General features: G+C 35.5%; 1 protein-coding gene across 2 annotated transcripts in view; it reads right to left on the bottom strand.

Moving 5' to 3' along the window:
* Window positions 1-20186, bottom strand: part of PCDH11X (protocadherin 11 X-linked) — a 758129-nt gene that overhangs the window by 92981 nt on the left and 644962 nt on the right. The window contains exons 6-7 of one of the 2 annotated variants that reach the window (XM_055564752.1): window positions 2138-2336; window positions 642-946 (exon numbers count right to left, since the gene is read on the bottom strand). In XM_055564752.1, the coding sequence (XP_055420727.1) occupies window positions 684-946; window positions 2138-2336 (462 nt within the window). In that variant the 3' untranslated portion in view covers window positions 642-683. Of the gene's footprint in view, window positions 1-641; window positions 947-2137; window positions 2337-20186 lie in introns of those variants that run through there. The other variant, XM_055564753.1, reaches the window with a different exon arrangement.

The raw sequence follows: 20186 nt of genomic DNA, 5'->3' as shown, positions 1-20186 counted from the left end.
TAAAGAACAGCCTTTGCTTAATGCATATTTGTTACATATGATTATATTCTTATTAGAAATTGACTCCGAGTTCATTATAGCAGAAGATACAGTCACAGCCATGTATTTCCTCCAGAAGTCATTATGTCATGTTACACATAAGTAAATGAAAGGTAGATTGGCATTGTATATTACAGAAGAAGTTTTCATCCTTAGAATGAATGCTGATAAATTGTTTTAAGCATAAAATTGAATATAGAGATATATGTTTAGTACTTTCTGAATTTTGTGTCTAAAAAGTCTCTAAAATGTTCATATTAAAAACATCTTTAATAGTCAGTGTCTACTTTTGTTGGAGCTTCCCTAGTGGCCCATACAGTAAAGAGTATGCCTGCAATGCAGGAGACTGGGATTTAATCCCTGGGTCTAGAAGATCCCCTTGAGAAGGAAATGGCAACCCACTCACGTATTCTTTCCTAGAAAATTCCATGGATGGAGGAGTCTGGTGGGCTACAGTCTACTTTTGTAGTGCAAAAAAGTCTGATATGCTGTCACTGGTTCTTAGTATGTATGTTTAGTCTTAGATTATATCCTGATGTTTAACCAATAATTTCCTTTTTTTTTTTTTTTTAGTTTAGAAAATATGGATTAAAACACAATGATGGGGAGACCATTTTATTCTCAAAACTAGAGGTTTACTTAGATTATATATCCATACAATCCATAATGTTCAAAATTGTAGGAGACAGGAAGAATAAAAGAAAAGCAGGCCCCAGCAAAGGCCACAAAAGAGATTTATAATTATGGATAAACTGGATACTATAAGGCATGAGACGCTTGGAAGAAGTCCAGAGGGAACAGTTCATAGTCTTGAAAACAAAATATGATCCTGGGGTCGGAAAACCGACACCAGACTGTTTTTCAACTGGAGTCTCAGAGTCACATGTTTTACGTATCTGGTGGAAATCTATAGATAAGAATATTAGTCTGAGTTACTGATTTGTTATTGATTACTGTTTTTTAGTTGCTCAATGGTTAATGATCACTTTGTTCTTTGGTCCTGAAGGCCACATGAATTATAGCTTAACTCCCCGCATATTCTTGTTTTCATGGCTGAAAGTATAATAAAGCTGGCTTGGATTCAGTTTTGGCACCTTCACCTTAGAGAGGTGTTGGGCCCCTGATCCTCTCTTTTCACTGAATTCTTGTGTTTTCTTTCTCATTCTCTCACCATATCATGCTTTTGGAAACCCTGCTTGTTGAGCCGGTTTTGAAAAAAATACCTTTCAAAATTTCTATTTAATGTTTATTTATCTTATATGTTACTTGGTCTCTTTTTTCTTCTTTCTCCATCACGTATATGGTATACTTTTCTTGTACCTATACAGCTTTATGTATATAAAACATACTGAGGCAATTTATAATTCTGCAAATACAAGAATCTCCTGAGATATGTATAATCTTATAAAATTTTGTATTTCCCAAAATTATGAAAACATAGGGATTTTCAAGATACATGTTTAAGATAATTTAATGAACTTCATGATCCTTTATAAGAGTTCAACATTTCTGAACTGTGTGAAATATAGCCTTTAATGCCTTCAATCTGAAGACCAAATCTGAACATCTTTCTAAACAGTAACATGGCATAAGGCATGTGGTTTCAATACATTATTGAAAACCTCAGACCAGTTTTTCTGCCTTGGAGTCAGGATCACTCATTTCCTCAAAAGAATTAATTGTCTATGATTCTTATCATTATTAAAAATTAAATTTAGAAAATACTTTATATGAATTATAAAATTATTTCTGTACACAAATAAAAATAAAGTGGCTGGTTTTATATATATATATATATATATATATATATATATATATATATATACACACAGATATACGCATAGGTAAATATAAAATTCTATCTATGCCTAGACAATATGACTATTAGATTTCATAGCAAATTTCAAAGTAGATATGATCACATATTTCAAAAATTATAAACTGCTGCATATACGCCTTCCACCTAATTTTGTATTGCTACCTTTTAAAAATGTGTTACTAACACATTTAAATTGGCCAATGTTATTATGGTTACAGTTGTTTTACTTGCAAACACAATAAGCCTTTTAACTTCAGGACTCGGGAGTTATCAACTTACTGGATTCAGGATCAGAGTTGCCATCCCCTTCAGTGCGGTTGTTGTTTGCAGCATGGTCAAAGTACTCCTCCTGAGGATAGCCAAGGGGCAGGGCATGGGATGTGCTGGAAAGGCTGCCTGCATCATGGTCTCCCAGTCCACCATCACTGCTGCTTTCTTGAGAGCCTTCTGGTAGGTGAAACGTGACACGCCGCTGGGACTAAAAGGAAGACAGAAAATTACAGGGTTTCAGCTATGATCTGAATAATTCCTTAATGCATCCAATTTAGAAAATGTATTATTTCCGCTGTCTAGTGAAGTCACATTAACATTATCTTGAGTTGTGAACAATTTCAGGCTTTTGTAAACAGTTCTATCTGTGTTCAAACCTTTTTCACCTGAAGCAGAATTGCTTTTATTATATTTTTAAACAGGGCTTATCCAGTTACAGGCTAAAAGTCAACTTGTTCTAAAGCTAGAGGCTGTCACCCATGTAGAAACTCAAGCACATTGGAAATTTTGATCATCATTTGAACATGGATTTATTTAATTATAATTTGACAAGATTTCATTTTTTGAACAATAAGCCTGAATGGATATAACAAAATTTCATTGCTATTTCTGTGAGATTCTGCCTGGCTGAAACAGTAAATAATAATACAAATTTATTCAGTCATGTAGACTTACAAATTAAAGTTACAAACCATCTTTTCAAAGAGTCTTAGGGGATATATTTTGATTTGGAATTTATTTAAATTGATTCTACACTCTAAAAATAAAAATAATTACATGGTATGGATAACAGGTGATAATTATAAAAGCAAACTATAGGTAGCATCTCTGATGGTAAATATAGCAGAACATTAAAAACATACACATGCCAACATGACATCCCATAGTGTAATAACTTCACCAGATGTAGCAGTGATTTTGTTTGCAGCATTGCTATATGTAGTAGTTACTCTCCAAAGATAGCCCTGACAATGAACCTCACCTCTTAGCATTCAAATCCTTATGGAGTCCTCTACCACAATGAATATGGATAAGTCCTGTGTAACCAAACTTCCTAGCTTCTGCCTTGCTCTCTCAGAATACTCATTCAAGAAAATCAGCTGAATTGAAAGAAGTCTGACTAATGGGAGACTGCCATACCATGAGGAAGTTCAAGCTGCCCATGTGGAAAGAAAGGTTGTAAATAAAATACCCAGAGAGACAAAGCAGCTCCAGCCACTCAAGTTCAGGTGACAAATATATATATGAAGAATCCATTCTGGACTTTTTAGTTTATGGCCTCATTTGAACCATCCATCCCAGCCATCTCCAGATATTTGAGCCACATGTTTGAAATACCAGTCATTGTGAAGCAGAGATAGCAATCTCTGCTGTGTACCACCTAAATTCCTGACCTAAAAAATGTCAGGTACAACTGATTTTTGTTTTATGCTCCAAAGATCAGGGGCAATTTGTTATGTAACAATAGATTAAGCAAAACATTTAATTACTAGTAGCATGAAAGATGCAATTTAGAGATAATTATTTAAGAAATGTATGCATCTCAAAGGGTACATGTAATCAGGTACTAGGAATTCCCATGAAGTAATGCATATACTTTCACAAGTTCAGGCTTGATATTCAACCATTTCTTCAGATGCTGATATTGCTATAGACTATAGGCTTGTGCCCTCTCAAAAGTCACATGTTAAAAACTAATTCCCAGCATAATGGCATTTGGAGGTGGGATCTTTGCAAAGTGATTAGGTTATGAGGATGAAGCCCTCATTAATGGGATTAGTGTACTTATAAAACCAACCCTAGATACCTCCCTCTCCCCTTCTTCCATGTGAGGATACCGTGAGGTAATTTTGTCAGTCCAGCAAAGCTGCATTTGACTATTCTCTAACAAGCCAAAAGCTCATTTAGTTATAGCTTAAACTTCATTTAATTCCAAAAATTATTTATAGTTGTTAACATATTTCAGTCACTTCAAGTAAAATATAAGCATTTATGTTCATAAACCGTTTTTTAAAAGGCAAGACCTGGAAAAACAGGATTTTAAAAAGCTTGCAACCTTATATTGTAGACATTTATCTACAATTAGTTATTGTATATAATTTAATGTCAAAATAATACTTAAGACATAAATTAAAAAGTCACTGTATATAAAATAAGCCAGTTTAGCATGAGACAAATTTACAGCTAGTGGTGCTAGTGGCAAAGAACCCACCTCCCAATGCAGGAGATGAAAGAGACGTGGGTTCGATCCCTGGGTCAGGAAGATCCCCTGGAAGAAGTCATGGCAACCCACTCCAGTGTTCTTGCCTGGAGAATCCAATGGACTGAGGAGCTTGGTGGGGATTACAGTCCATAGGGTCTCAAAGAGTCGGATACAACTGAATCACTTAACATGCATACTTCACCATAATTCATAACTGTTAAGAGATATTTCAATTTTCTATTAAGACCAGGCCATATATTTCAAGTATGTCTTATATTTCAAGTTTTTCATTTAACTTTTAAAAGCATTAGACCTATGTCATAGAATCTATAAAGGAAAATAATTACTGCTGACAAAAATAAATGAATCTAGAGCTTTAATATGCATTATTTAAGCATGGAGTCATATTGTTTAGTCACTAAGTCATGTCCAACTCTTGTGAAGCCAGTACTCTAACCCACTAGGCTTCTCTGTCCGTGGAATTTACAGAGCAATAATACAGAGTGGGTTGCAATTTCCTTCTCCAGGAGATCTTCCTGACCCAGGGATTGAACTTAAGTCTCCTTCATTGGCAAGTGGATTATTTACCACTGAGCTACCAGGGAACCCCATGGAGTCATATACCCTAACATAATTAAAAATGTGTCAGTTACAAATTATCACTTCCCTGTCAACTACAAATTGGCCCTTGTCAAAAAATGAACAACCACAACAAAGGCATTTGACATCTGCCTCTGTGGAGATTGAACCTGTGCTGCTTCAGCTGTGGACCTTCAATACCCCCTGGGTGTAGAGTGAGGCACTCTGTGCTCCAGGAAATCTGATGGAAGAGGTCTTTAGGTAGTCAGATATTTTTAGGAATTGATTTTATGATCCCAATCCTTGTTGTTGTTGTTGAGTCATTCAGTCATGTCTGACTCTTTACCACCCCATGGACTGTAGCATGCCAGGGTTCCCTGTCCTTCAACATGCCCTGAAGCTTGCTCAAACTCATGTCCATTGAGTTGGTGATGCCATCCAACCATCTCATCCACTGTCATCCCTGTCTCCTCTGCCTTCAATCTTTCCCAGTAGCAGGGTCTTTTCTAATGAGTTAGCTCTTCACATCAGATGGCCAAAGCATTGGAACTTCATCTCAGCATCAGTCCTTCCAATGAATATTCACAACTAATTTCCTTTAGAATTGACTGATTTGATTTCTTTACAGTCCAAGGGACTCTCAAGAGTCTCCTCCAGCACCACAGTGCAAAAGCATCAATTCTTCACCGCTCAGCCTTCATAATGGTCCAACTCTCACATCCATACATGACTGCTGGAAAAAACATAGCTTTGACTAGATGGACCTTTGTTAATAATGTAATGTGTCTGCTTTTTATTATGCTGTCTAGGTTTGTCATAGTTTTCCTTTCAAGGAGCAAGTGCCTTCTAACTTCATGGTTGCAGTCATCATCTGCAGTAATTTTGGAGCCCAAGAAAATAAAGCCTGTCACCGTTTCCATTGTTTCCACATCTATTTGCCATGAAGTGATGGGACCAGATGCCACGATCTTCATTTGTTGAATGTTGAGATTTAAGCCAGCTTTTCATTCGCCTCTTTCACCTTCACCAAGAGGATCTTTAGTTCCTCTTCAATTTCTACCCTAAGGATGGTGTCATCTGCATATCTGAGGTTATTGATATTTCTCCCAGCAATCTTGATTTCAGCTTGTGCTTTGTCAAGCCCACCAGTTCTCATGATATACTCAGCATACAAGTTAAATAAGCAGAGTCACAATATATAGCCTTGACGTACTCCTTTCCAAATTTTGAACCAGTAGGTTGTTCCATGTCTGGTTCTAAGTGTTGTTTCTTGACCTGCATAAGGTTTCACAGTAGGCAGGTAAGGTGGTCTGGTTTTCCCATCACTGTAAGAATTTTCCAGTTTGTTGTGATCCACATTGTGAGGTCAAGAAGCAACATATGCATATCAAGAAGCAACAGTTAGAACTGGACATGGAATAACAGATTGATTCCAAATCGGGAAAGGAGTACATCAAGGCTGCATATTGTCACCCTGCTTGTTTAACTTATATGCAGAGGACATCATGTGAAATGCCAGACTGGATGAAGCTCTAGCTGAAATCAAGATTGCTGGGAGAAATATCAATAACCTCAGACATGCAGATGATACCACTCTTATGGCAGAAAGTGAAGAGGAACTAAAGATCCTCTTGATGAATGTGAAAGAGGAGAATTAAAAAGCTGGCTTAAATCTCAACATTCAACAAATGAAGTTCATGGCATCTGGTCCCATCATTTCATGGCAATTAGATGCAGAAACAATGGAAACAGTGACAGACTATTTTGGGGGGCTCCAAAATCACTGCAGATGGTGACTGCAGCCATTAAATTAAAAGATGCTTGCTCCTTGGAAGAAAAGCTATGACAAACCTAGACAACGTATTAAAAAGCAAAGACATTACTTTGCCAACAACGGTCCATCTAGTCAAAGCTATGGTTTTTCCAGTAGTCGTGTATGGATGTGAGGGTTAGACTATAAATAAAGCTGAGCATTGAAAACTTGATGCTTTTTGAACTGTGATGTTGGAGAAGACTCTTGAGAGTCCCTTGGCATGCAAGGAGATCCAATCAATCAATCCTAAAGGAAATCAGTCCTGATATTAATTGGAAGGTCTGATACTGAAGCTGAAACTCCAATATTTTGGCCACTTGATGTGAATAACTGACTCACTAGAAAAGACCCTGATGATGGGAAAGATTGAAGACAGGAGGAGAAGGGGAAAACAGAGGATAAGATTGTTGGATGGCATCACTGGCTCAATGGACATGAGTCTGAGTATGCTCCAGGAGTTGGTGATGGACAGGGAAGCCTGGGGTGCTGCAGTCCATGGGGTCTCAAAGAGTCAGACATGACTGAGCGACTGAACTCCAACTCCAACATAGTCAAAGGCTTTAGCGTAGTCAGTGAAGCAGAAGTAGATGCTTTTTTTCCCAATCCTTGTATCTTTTCAGATCTAAAAACATCAGTAAATTCCTTCATGATGACATCAGCTCCTGGTGACTGCAGAAAAGCTTTTGTAAAATAAGTGCTTGATTTCACTGAATTCCCCCTTCACCAAAATATTATATATTGACCTTCCCCCACTACCTCTTTGGAGCAGTCTCTCAGAGCTTTGAGGTGCTGTCTCCTGGGCTTCAGTACTCATTTGACCCAAATAAAACTTAATTCACAGTTCTCAGATTATGTGTCATCTTTTAGTCAAAATTGCCAGTGAATAGAAGGCAAATTTCTATCAAATGATAAAAGTAGAGTTTATATATTACTTCCTGATGTAAGAGAAATATAATTTTGTTTTCTCTTGCTTATCTTCACAGAAAAAAAGACAATTTAAGTCAAAAAGATATCTCATTCTATGACACCTGTAACTAGTAACTTAACTAAAATCCCTCACAAAGGAATGCTCTAGAGTGAATCTGTAATTACCCGTGTCACATACTGATCTCTAATGCTCTTGATGCTCATAAATTGAATCCCTCTAAGGCTACAGTCCATAAGATAGCAACGAGTCAGACACAACTGAACATCTGAGGACTGGAAGGGTAAATATAGGGGACTAAATGGGTTGGTACGGACTCCCTTTAGTGAATCCAACTGTTTTTTGTCCCTTCCTGAATGCTCATAAAATGCAAACAGTAGCATCCTGAAATGAAGTTTTTATATGTGACAGTATTACATATACACCTTTGATATTACTAACAATCATGCAAATAAACTCCCTTGTCTATATTAATTTTAACCAGTATTGGAATGCCTCAAGTGGAGACCAATGTACATTGTTTTGGTCATTAATAATGCCATGTTATTTTAAAAATAGTCCAAAGTTCAAAAGCATATTGAGGATTTGATTATTTTTCTCTCAGTTCACAGTTACAAAGTTTACAGTCTAAAAGATTTTTTTTTTACTTATTTCTATAATCTGTATAAAGCATTCATATAGCTTTGATTAAATGTGATGTTCTATTTCTTTATTTAGTGAATTCACAAGAGGCTCTTTATTGGCACATGTGTGATTAAGTTGTCCATCTTTGTATTAAATTTTCATGAAATATTTCCTTAAGTGAAATTGTTGAATTTAACTTTTAAGGAATTGTTTTCAAAAAGCTTCTGAAAATTTAGCTTTTAATGGGAAAAGAACAGTTACCTACTTTTTTTCTAGGGTTACTTTAATGATTTCTACTTAAGCTTGCATTTTGCAATTTGTGACACTTCTAGATAGAACTGAACATAAAATAATTATATGAATTTAGGACTTTCCTGTAGCTCAAATGGTAAAGAATCTACCTGTGATGCAGCAGACCAAGGTTCGATCCCTGGGTCAGGAAGATCCTCTGGGAAGGGAATGGCAATCCACTCCAGTATTCTTGCTTGGAGAATTCCATGGACAGAGAAGCCTGGCGGGCTACAGTTCGTGGGGAGCAAAGAGTCAGACACGACTGAGCGACTAACACACACGAATTTATGAACCCTTTGTAGTAAATTGTGGCAACTGGGTTTAGCTCATTTGCCTTTTACTTTTTAATGGATGAATCCTTAATCTCTGATGGCACTTTTCTGCTTAGATTTGTAATATAGATGTGTTTAAAATACAGAGGCATTTTTTTTCTATTCAATGTATTTAGAAATATTAACTATTTCAGGAAAATCATCCGTTAGGTCTGTCAAAGAAAAGAATAAATAATCCCCCTTTTTCAAGTGTTGACAAAGATTGCTATGCAATATAACAGAGCTATTACATTAATGACCATGTCATAAATTGTCTCTCTGCCACTCTTCTAGGAAGCTGTGTCATTCAAATTAAAACAATCTTTTGACTGCAATCATGACTTTATGGGATGGAAATAAATCTTGTATTATTCATGAATAAATGTCTGTAATGAAAGGCTAATTATTTTTCTGCCAGTAAGAAAAAATCCAGAGTGCCTCTCCATCTAATCTATAATCTACATGCCTTGCTTTTAGCTTTAATCAATCAAAATTCCAGAATGTATGAAATAATACTGGTGTCACCTAGGTGAATCATTTACAGGCAAACTATCAAATTCCCAACATTCTTGTGTCGATTATACTTCACGAAGGCATAATTCCATATCAAACATCAGGTTAACATTGTTACATCTTCATAACATGATGTAAATGGCATTTTAGGAAAGTTAATCTGGCAGCAGAGAGACTGCATACAGATAGGCCACCTTGTGACTCTCATTACTGAACACTTCAGTATCGTGTTCTAGAGGGCTTATCAGAATTGCCTGTCAAAGTTTTCAAACTAATCATACAACCTTGCATTCCCCCTGACTCCAATTGTAATATACCATGACCCACTCTACCTTAGATTCACTGCCATCACCAGAACTCTGATTAGAAAGGGTAATCATAGATAGGGTTATTATTTTTTAAGGATTACCATATGTAGGGGTGATTTGATTCACTTATAAAATATTCTTGGTATCAAACTATTTAACATATTTTAAGCTTCTGAGTTCCCATATTCTATAATATTCAACAGCTTAAATCTGAATGTCAGAGGTTGTCTACATTTTCCCATGGGTCCTGTCTCTTTGCAAAATAATTTATAATTACTCAATATATTATAAATTTAAATGTGAAAATGTCTTAGTTAGAAATTCAACTTGGAATTTTCACCAACATTACATGGTCAGCACACATATCCCACTTGTAGCTCATAATTCTCAGTGTGAAAACCCCCAGAAGACATAATTTCTAGTAGACCCTTACTATTTGACCCTATACTTGTAGTCATAAACCTCCTACTTTTCCAACTCAAGTTGTCTTGCAGGATAGATCAGTTCCTCTGATTATATTTACACTGTTCCATTTCCTAAAATTTGAAAGACCTGTCTCATTTCTCATCTTCCCTTTCATATTGTTTTCCTGAAATTATTACCTTACAAAACTTTTATTTTTTCAATACCATAACTTATTACCAGCATATGAAGAAAGTTCATGATCTTCTCCAGAATCAGATCTTCTCTTAGCTCCATTTTGTCATGAAATTTTTATGGCGTTTGCTTTTTTTTTTTTTTTTAATTTATTTTACTTATTTAATTTTCTGGCAAATTGGTCAGACGTTCATTTGATGGTTAGAAGACTACATGGAATTTCATGAAGGTATCTGCCCTTGAGTCATGATTCATTTCAACTCAATCAAAATGGACATAATCCATTTGTACATAGGTACCATGAAAAACTGTTAAATTGGCAATTGGCGGAGTTTTGTGAGTTTAAATTTACAAATGTTTAAGAAGCTACAATTGTGTGACTAACAATGAAAATACCAATGGAACACAACTGAAACCTAACATGATTTGAAACTGTCATGTGTATAAAAATTAAGACCAGGTATTAAAGTTGAAATCTGATCACTGCAATGGTGTCACAGACAAAACCCAAGTATCAATTTTTAAAAATAGATGCAATATCTCTAATTTATTTTTGGTGCTAACCTCATGTAGATTTAGCAACTTACACTTAAATATATAAATCATTATAGGGCATTCATTATCCAAAAGCTGCACTCTGGTTACCTCAAACTATTCAAAAATCAGTTATGCCAGGAAGTAAGAAAGAAAACAAAAAGCATGTGCTAAAACATTTAACACTAAGTTACTGCTCAGAATCATGTTTACTTTACTCTGTTTTCATATTTAACTTTAACATCTTTGATTATTTGATTCCTGAGCTCAGAATGTAATAGAATTCTTGGTAGCTGCTGGAAATAAAAATATTGACAAAAGGAGAAATTCCCATCAATTATTACTATATCCGTCTTCTGTACATATATAGAATAAGTGCGATTCATGTACATGACAAACCTTCCAGTGTTCTAAATATAGCTAATCATCATGTGCTAATATTCCTATTCCATGCTAAATTCTCCAACTTAGTTTGGTATCTATAGAGAAGCAGATTTTTTCTCCTTGGCAGATTAATTATTTTCAGCTGATCTTTTTCTAAGACACAGCAGACATGGGAAAAGCTCTGAAAACCAAGTAGCAGTTACCCTTTTATAGGAAATATTTACATTTGTAGGGAAAACATCCATTTGTAAGGGCATCTCCCTCCTGTACCTGGAAAAGAAAGATAACTAAATCCTTAGAAACGCTTACTAATGCAGAATTCAATGACTGAATGAGATGGGAACACAATACCACCTTACCTCCCTCCTAGAAACGTGTATGCATGTCAAGAAGCAAGAGCTGGAGAATCAGACATGGAACAACGGACTGGTTCAAAATTGGGAAAGAAAAAAAAATTGGGAAAGGAGTATATCAGGCTGTATATTGTCACCCTGCTTATTTAACTTACATGCAGAAAGCATCATTTGAAATGCCAGGCTGGATGAAGCACAAGCTGGAATCAAGATTGCCAGGAGAAATATCAATAACCTCAGATATGCAGATGATACAACTTTAATGGCAGAAAGCAAAGAAGAACTAAAAGAGCCTCTTGATGAGAGTGAAAGAGAAGAGTGAAAAAGCTGGCTTACACCTCAGCATTAAAAATCAAAGATCATGGCATCTGGTCCCATCACTTCATGAAAAATAGATGAGGAAAAAGTGGAAACAGTGACAGATTTAATTTTCTTGGGCTCCGAAATCAATGTGGATGGTGACTTAGCCATGAAATTAAAAGACACTCGCTCCTTGGAAGAAAAACTCTGACAAATCTAGATAGCATATTAAAAAGCAGAGACATCACTTTACTGCCAAAGTCCATATAGACAAAGCTATATTTAGAAACTTTCTTTTTTAAAACTCTTTTTAAAAATTTTGTGATGCCATGATTTTACGAAGAAATCACATCTAACTTTTTCCCCCCAGTGGTTTAATTTTAACAGCAACAAAAAAATATTATAATTACAAGATGGTTACTGATAATTCATTTTGATAGCCCTTTGGAAAATAGTTTATTTTCATACCACTTTGCTGCTGCTGCTGCTGCTAAGTCACTTCAGTCGTGTCCGACTTTGTGCGACCTCATAGACGGCAGCCCACAAGGCTCCCTTGTCCCTGGGATTCTCTAGGCAAGAACACTGAAGTGGGTTGCCATTTCCTTCTTCAATGCATCAAAGTGAAAAGTGGCAGTGAAGTCGTTCAGTCGTGTCCAACTCTTAGAGACCCCATGAACTGCAGCCTACCAGGCTCCTCCATCCATGGGATTTTCCAGGCAAGAGTACTGGAGTGGGTTGCCATTAAATATGGATAAATAAGATCTGAATCACTGTGTATACATAGTGATATGAAGTATCATTGTAAACATCCCATTTAATTAAATTCCAAAAGCATTTGTTAAATGTCAACAATGTAATAGATACTGTGCTAAGTACAAGGGACATAAACATGAATAAAATATAGTTTCTGATCATCAAAGCTTTATAGAAGTCCACACTTCATGGTGAAGTTGCTCAGATACAGTTTTTATACTTGAAAAAAACTCATATCCAGATGATGAATCATTGAACTTTCTATTATTCACAAATAAGCCTACAAAATGTTAATTTTCCCAGAGAATTATTCTTCAAACAAGTTAAATCAATTATCAAATAGGAAAGATAATCTAACATGAATTTTGCACACCTAATAGACATTTCTGAAAGTAGAAGAAAAAAGAACTTCTCATTGATACTCTAAAGTATTAGTTAATGTCTTTCTTATTGTTAAAATGTTAGAATTAAATATCTAGACAAAGTGAATGTTCTCTGGGATAAAAGGGATAAACAATCTTTGGACAAAAGAGAAAGATTAAGATAAATGCCCTGTGTAATGGAAATCTGAGGCAGTAAATCTCAGGGTTTGTTTGAAGTAGGGGAAATGGATAATATATGACTTACAAATAAATTGATTGGTAATAATATTCAGAAATCTAGAATTTGGTACATGTATTTTTAAAATGATTGAGTTTACTGGATTTTTAAAATTTATACAATAAAAAGAGTGAAGAAAATGTACAGTCTGTTGAGGAAGAAATTGTTAGGCAGTCAGTGTAAGACTCTGAGACTTCAGTATTGTTTTCAATAAAGATCTCACCCCATTAACCTAAAACTATACCCTTTGTCCCGAATTCCGGGAATGTGTCCTTTGTCTGATAAATTATCGGTGTTCAAATCCAGGAAAAGGCAGCAATTAGTTTCTTTTTCATATGCCTGAGGGAAAAACAACTGGTGAACATTAATCTTTAACCCACACATTTGGTCCATTTTAAAATGACCAGGAGACATGAAAAATTATGGGGACTTAATCCGAGGATCAAAAGAAGCCATAAAATGTTAAGTTAAACATTGTGACCTTTAGACTGATTGGTTAAAAATACTTAAGGACAGGATCCAACCAAAAATTTACAGATCGATACTAGTAAAGATATAAACTGCTGTTTGTCCCACCATTTGGGGAACACTCTACCCACTGTCGGAGAAGGCAATTGCACCCCATTCCAGTACTCTTGCCTGGAAAAATCCCATGGATGGAGGAGCCTGGTAGGCTGCAGTCCATGGGGTCACTAAGAGTCGGACACGACTGAGCGACATCACTTTCAATTTTCACTTTCATGCATTGAAGAAGGAAATGGCAACCCACTCCAGTGTTCTTGCCTGGAGAATCCCAGGGATGGAGGAACCTGGTGGGCTTCCGTCTCTGGGGTTGCACAGAGTCGGACACAACTGAAGCGGCTTAGCAGCAGCAGCAGCAGCAGCTACCTCCTCTCAGTATCTATGCTGAGAGCTTTGTACTTTTCTTTCCTCTAATTAAACTTAAAAGCTTCTGCACAACAAAGGAAACTATAAGCAAAGTGAAAAGACAGACTTCAGAATGGGAGAAAATAGTAACAAATGAAGCAACTGACAAACAACTAATCTCAGAAATATACAAGCAGCTCCTACAGCTCAACTCCAGAAAAATAAACGACCCAATCAAAAAATGGGCCAAAGAACTAAATAGACATTTCTCCAAAGACATACATATGGCTAACAAACACATGAAAATATGCTCAACATCTCTAATTATCAGAGAAATGCAAATAAAAACCACTATGAGTTACCATTTCACTCCAGTCAGAATGGCTGCGATCCAAAAGTCTATAAGCAATAAACGCTCTAGAGGGTGTGGAGAAAAGGGAACCCTCCTACACTGTTGGTGGGAATGCAAACTAGTACAGCCACTATGGAGAACAGTGTGGAGATTCCTTAAAAAACTGGAAATAGAACTGCCTTATGACCCAGCAATCCCACTGCTGGGCATACACACCGAGGAAATCAGAAATGAGAGAGACACGTGTACCCCAATGTTCATCGCAGCACTGTTTATAATAGCCAGGACATAGAAGCAACCTAGATGTCCTTCAGCAGATGAATGGATAAGAAAGCAGTGGTACATATACACAATGGAGTATTACTCAGCCATTAAAAAGAATGCATTTGTATCAGTTCTAATGAGGTGGATGAAACTGGAGCCTATTATACAGAGTGAAGTAAGCCAGAAGGAAAAACACCAATACAGTATACTAACGCATATATATGGAATTTAGAAAGATGGTAACAATAACCCTGTACAAGAGACAGCAAAAGAGACACTGATGTATAGAACAGTCTTTTGGACTCTGTGGGAGAGGGAGAGGGTGGAATGATTTAGGAGAATTGCATTGAAACATGTATAATATCATATATGAAACGAGTCGCCAGTCCAGGTTCGATGCACGATACTGGATGCTTGGGCCTGGGGCACTGGGATGACCCAGAGGGATGGTACGGGGAGGGAGGAGGGAGGAGGGTTCAGGATGGGGAACACGTGCATACCTGTGGCAGATTCATGTTGATATATGGCAAAACCAGTACAATATTGTAAAGCTAAAAAATAAAATTAAAAATAAATAAATAAATAAAAAGCAAAGCCAAAAAAAATAAAATAAACCCCATTTGCTTGCTACCGTAAGCGTTTGAATGTTTGTGAAATTCATTCTTCGGATCTCCAAACAAGAACTCATATTCTCATTTCCTGTGATACATTTCAGAAGAAAAATATGCAAATATAAAATTCAGGCTTTGAAAATCCAATTGATGCAATAAATGTTCACATATTGAGGTATGGGGAACACATTCTGGCTTATTCATAAACTTGAATTTTATGCTAACTAAAACTGCCTGCTTGTGGCCTATTACAAGTACATGACACATCTGCTTTAATCTTTGAAGAAAAGAATGCATTTACAAATCATTATATGAATAAGCTCAAACTGAGTCCCCCCCCCCATAGTAGAATGAAGTTTGTGTAATTTAACACAATATTTCTCTATACTTGATCTAGGAATAGTGGCAGTAGTAGTGGTGGTGGTGATTGACAAGACCAAATAAATATTCAGAATCAATCTCAAGTGTCATGGTCTAGAAATTTGCCTTTTTACTTGAACCCTTCATGACTCTTCTGTTCCCTAAACTTTGAGTGTCACTGGCTATGGATAAATTATTACAAATTATATTATTTTCAGCTAATTGAAAAATTATAAGGGAGAAAATGCCCCACATTTAGATGTCATTACAATTCTAAAATTTATATCATAACTGAATATTCTTTAACTAGATGAATCAAAACAGTTATTGAATACTTAATCGTTATTTTGGTCACATGAAAACACATAATATAAATATATCAAGAAACATAAGTCCATACAAGCTAGAAGAATCAGAAGTTCATACAGTTGTATCTAATTCCCCCCAAAATCTAGTCTCTTAAGATTAATTCAAATATCTCCTGGTGTATCTCACTTCTAAAGTAGTTGTGCCCACTGAAACTTATGCCTTCATGACATAGACACAAGATGCACATTAGGGTAATGAAGAACAAATCTATACGTAATGTGCTTCTATTATATTAACAAGAAATGGAAATCATGATACCAGTAAGGTTTTACACCATTTCAAGAGTAGTTTCTTTTTCTTTTTTTTAATATAAATTTATTTTAATTGGAGGCTAATTACTTTACAATATTGTATTGGTTTTGCCATATATCAACATGAATCCACCACGGGTGTACACGTGTTCCCCATCCTGAAAACCCCCTCCCACCTCCCTCCCCATACCATCCCTCTGGGTCATCCCAGTGTACCAGCCCAGAGCATCCTTCTTCAAAACTCTTTCTATACTTACAGATTGTATATTGATTATTTATGTTGAAAGTTTAACAGGATAGATAAATATTACCTTGGTAAAGCTGATAGCAGGTAGAATTTATTTTTATAAATAAATGCAAGTGGCAACTGCTTCACCAAAAGGAAAAAAGTTTTATTTCAAAGCACATACACACACACATGTGCACACATCCTTAGGATTTGTATGTTTTATATTAATTTTTTAGATTATCTTGCATCATAATAGAAACTAATGAAAATCCATTGTCAAGTAACTGCTTGATTAATACTATGAAATATGGTTTCTTTAAAAAGATTATCATGTTGAGAATTAAATTGAGATTCATGTTAATGTATGGCAGAAATCAGCACAATGTTGTAAAGCAATATCTTGATATAATTTTTTTTAAAACCTTCCCTTAAATTTCTTAAATAGATATTCATAACATTCCTAGGATTTCAGAACACCAGAACAAAATCCAATAAATATTTTGGGTCCATACTTTTTTTTAAAGATTCTTAATTATCCATGGCCTTAATTATTAGTAATAATTGAATTTAGCTTAGCAAATACATATTTGGAAAAAAAATTCCTGCAAATTTAATAGTAAAGCAAATTATAAAATGTTCATGTAATCAACCTAATTCATATTTTCTCTTTAACCACAATATATCAGCTTAAAATAATCTCACATGCTATTTTTAATAATACCATCTGGTTGTTCTAAATTACCACTGCTCTCTCATTCTCATATGATACTGACTGAAAATAGGAAATCATTTGATATTAGAGAATTTTTTTTTCTTTTTAAATTTGTGATGAGAGAAAAAGAGAGGGAATCAGGACAATAATGAGATATGTACTACAGGAATATGAAAGAGCTGAGTGAGAAATTATGTACAGAATATTTTAAATATAAATTGAAGTAAGTTTGCAACTATCATATTTTAACTTAAAATTGCTTCCATGATTTAACTAAATGGAATAGAAATCTCTTGAGTCTCACTGCATTTACAAGCCATGTCTTATGCAGTATCATAAGAAAAACCAGGTTGTTCTCAGTTCTATCCATGATTAAAATCAAAATTTTCCTGACTTGTTTTGTCATTCTCCAGCTTTATTCAAACTGAGTAACTTTTCTGCACAGCATTAATTAAGACATAAAAATTCAATTATAGTTTAATAATGTTTTTAATTATAAAAATTTGAAATTAAAATTACATTTAAATTTTCAAAAAATTATTAAAGATGTTTTACAATCTTTTTAGTTTATTTAAAAAAAAAAACTTTCACTTTCACTTTTCACTTTCATGCATTGGAGAAGGAAATGGCAACCCACTCCAGTGTTCTTGCCTGGAGAATCCCAGGGACAGGGAAGACTGGTGGGCTGCCGTCTATGGGGTCACACAGAGTTGTACACGACTGACGTGACTTAGCAGCAGCAGCAGCAGCAGCAGCAACAAATACTACTGGTATATGTTTGAGTTTATTTCTGAATTGTCAATGGTATATTTCTCTGTTTGCTTTCCAGTATCATACTGTTTTGATAAATACAACTTTATAGTATACCTTGAAATCAGAAAGTACTGCTTTGTTCTCAAGATTTCTTTGGCTATTTTGAGACTTTTGTGGTTCAGTATAGATTTTAGAGATGTCACTTCTACTTCTCTAAAAAGTGGGGGGTGGGGGCAGAGGATGAAATGGTTAGACAGCATCACTGACTCAAAGGATGTGAATTTGAGCAAACTCCAGGAGATAGTGGAAGACAGAGGAGCCGGGTGTGCTGCAGTTCATGGGGTTGCAGAGTATGACAAGACTTTGTGAGTGAACAACAGAATGCCATCAGAATCTAGGAATTCCATTGAATCTACAGATGGCTTTTGGTAGTACTGACATTTTAACAACATTAATTCTTTGCATCTATGAACAAGGGATACCTTTCTGTTATTTGTGTATTTTTCCAGTTATTTCATCAATGTCTTCTAGTTTTCAGAGTAGAGAACTTTCACTACCTAAGCTAAATTTATGTCTGAGTATTTTGTTATTTTGGTGCTTTTGTAAATACAATGTATTCATTTCTCTTTCAGAAAATTCATCATTTGTGTATAGAAAAGTTACTGACTTTTGTACATTAATTTCCTATCTTACAATTTTACTTAATTCATTAATTAGATCTAATTTTTTTTTTTACTAAATCTTTAGGAACTTGTAAATATAAAATCATGTCATCTGCAAAAGAAATGACTTTACCTGTTCCTTTGCAATTCAGATCTCTTGTATTTCTTGTTCTTGCCTGATTGGTCTAGCTAGGACTTCTAGTACTTTGTTGAATGGGGGTAGAGAATGTGTACCCTTGTCTTGCTCCTGATCTTAGATGAATAGCTTTCAACCTTCCACTATTAAGTATGATGTTAGTGGTCAGTTTGTCATATTTAGCCATTATTATGTTGAGATATGCTTCTTCTATGATTTATTTGGTGAGTTTTTTAATCATGAATAGATTTTAATTATGCCATATGCTTTTTATACATATATTGAGATGATCATATGAGTCTTTTATTCTAGCAATGTGATATATCATATTGATTGATTTGAATATGTTGAATCATCTTTGAATCCCAGAGATAAATCACACATGATCATAGTGAATTCTCAACTTAATATGCTGAAGAATTGATTTGTTAGTATTTTATTGAGACTTCTGCATCTATGCTTATTCCCTGGTGGCTCAGAGGTTAAAGCGTCTACCTGCAATGTAGGAGACGTGGGTTCGATCCCTGGGTCGGGAAGATCCCCTGGAGAAGGAAATGGCAACCCACTCCAGTATTCTTGCCTGGAGAATCCCATGGGTGGAGGAGCCTGGCAGGCTACAGTCCATGGGGTCACAAAGAGTCGGACACGACTGAACGAGTTCACTTCACTTCACTTCACTTCACTTCTGCATCTATATTGCTCAGAGATATTAGCCTATAGTTTTCTTTTCTAGTAGTGTCCTTTTCTGGCTTTGACATTAGGATAATGCTTGCCTCTAAAATGAATTTGAGAGTGTTCCCTCCTCTTCATTTTTTTTAGAAGAGTTTGAGAGGGATTGGTGTTAACTTTTTTAAGTGTTTGATAAAATTCACCAATGAAATAATCTGCCCCTGGGTTTTTCTTCACTTGTATATTTGATTATTTATTTATTCTCTTTACCATTTTAGATTTCGTATTTCTTCCTGATTCAGTCTTGATAAACTGTTTCTTATAGAAGGCAATGACAATCTACTCCAGTACTCTAGCGTGGAGAATTCCATGGATGGAGGAGCCTGGTAGGCTACAGTCCATGGGGTCACTAAGAATCGGACACGACTGAGCGACTTCACTTTCATGCACTGGAGAAGGAAATGGCAACCCACTCCAGTATTCTTGCCTGGAGAAACCCAGGTACAGAAGAGCCTGTTCGGCTGCCGTCTATGGGGTCGCACAGAGTTGTACACAACTGACGCGATTTAGCAAGCAAGCAAAGTGTTTCTAAGAAATTTTACTTTTCTTTGAGGTTGTACAGTTTGTTGGCATAGAGTTGATTATTGTAATCTCTTATGATCATTTGTTATTCTGTAGTTTCAGTTAAAATGTCTCCTTTTTCATTTATAATTCTTTTCTGTTTGCTGTGTCCCA

The sequence above is a fragment of the Bubalus kerabau genome, chromosome X, assembly GCF_029407905.1.
Source record: "Bubalus kerabau isolate K-KA32 ecotype Philippines breed swamp buffalo chromosome X, PCC_UOA_SB_1v2, whole genome shotgun sequence".
NCBI classification, from domain to species: domain Eukaryota; kingdom Metazoa; phylum Chordata; class Mammalia; order Artiodactyla; family Bovidae; genus Bubalus; species Bubalus kerabau.
The sequence above is the reverse complement of the archived record's forward strand: the minus strand, read 5'-3'. Positions and strand labels throughout refer to the sequence as shown.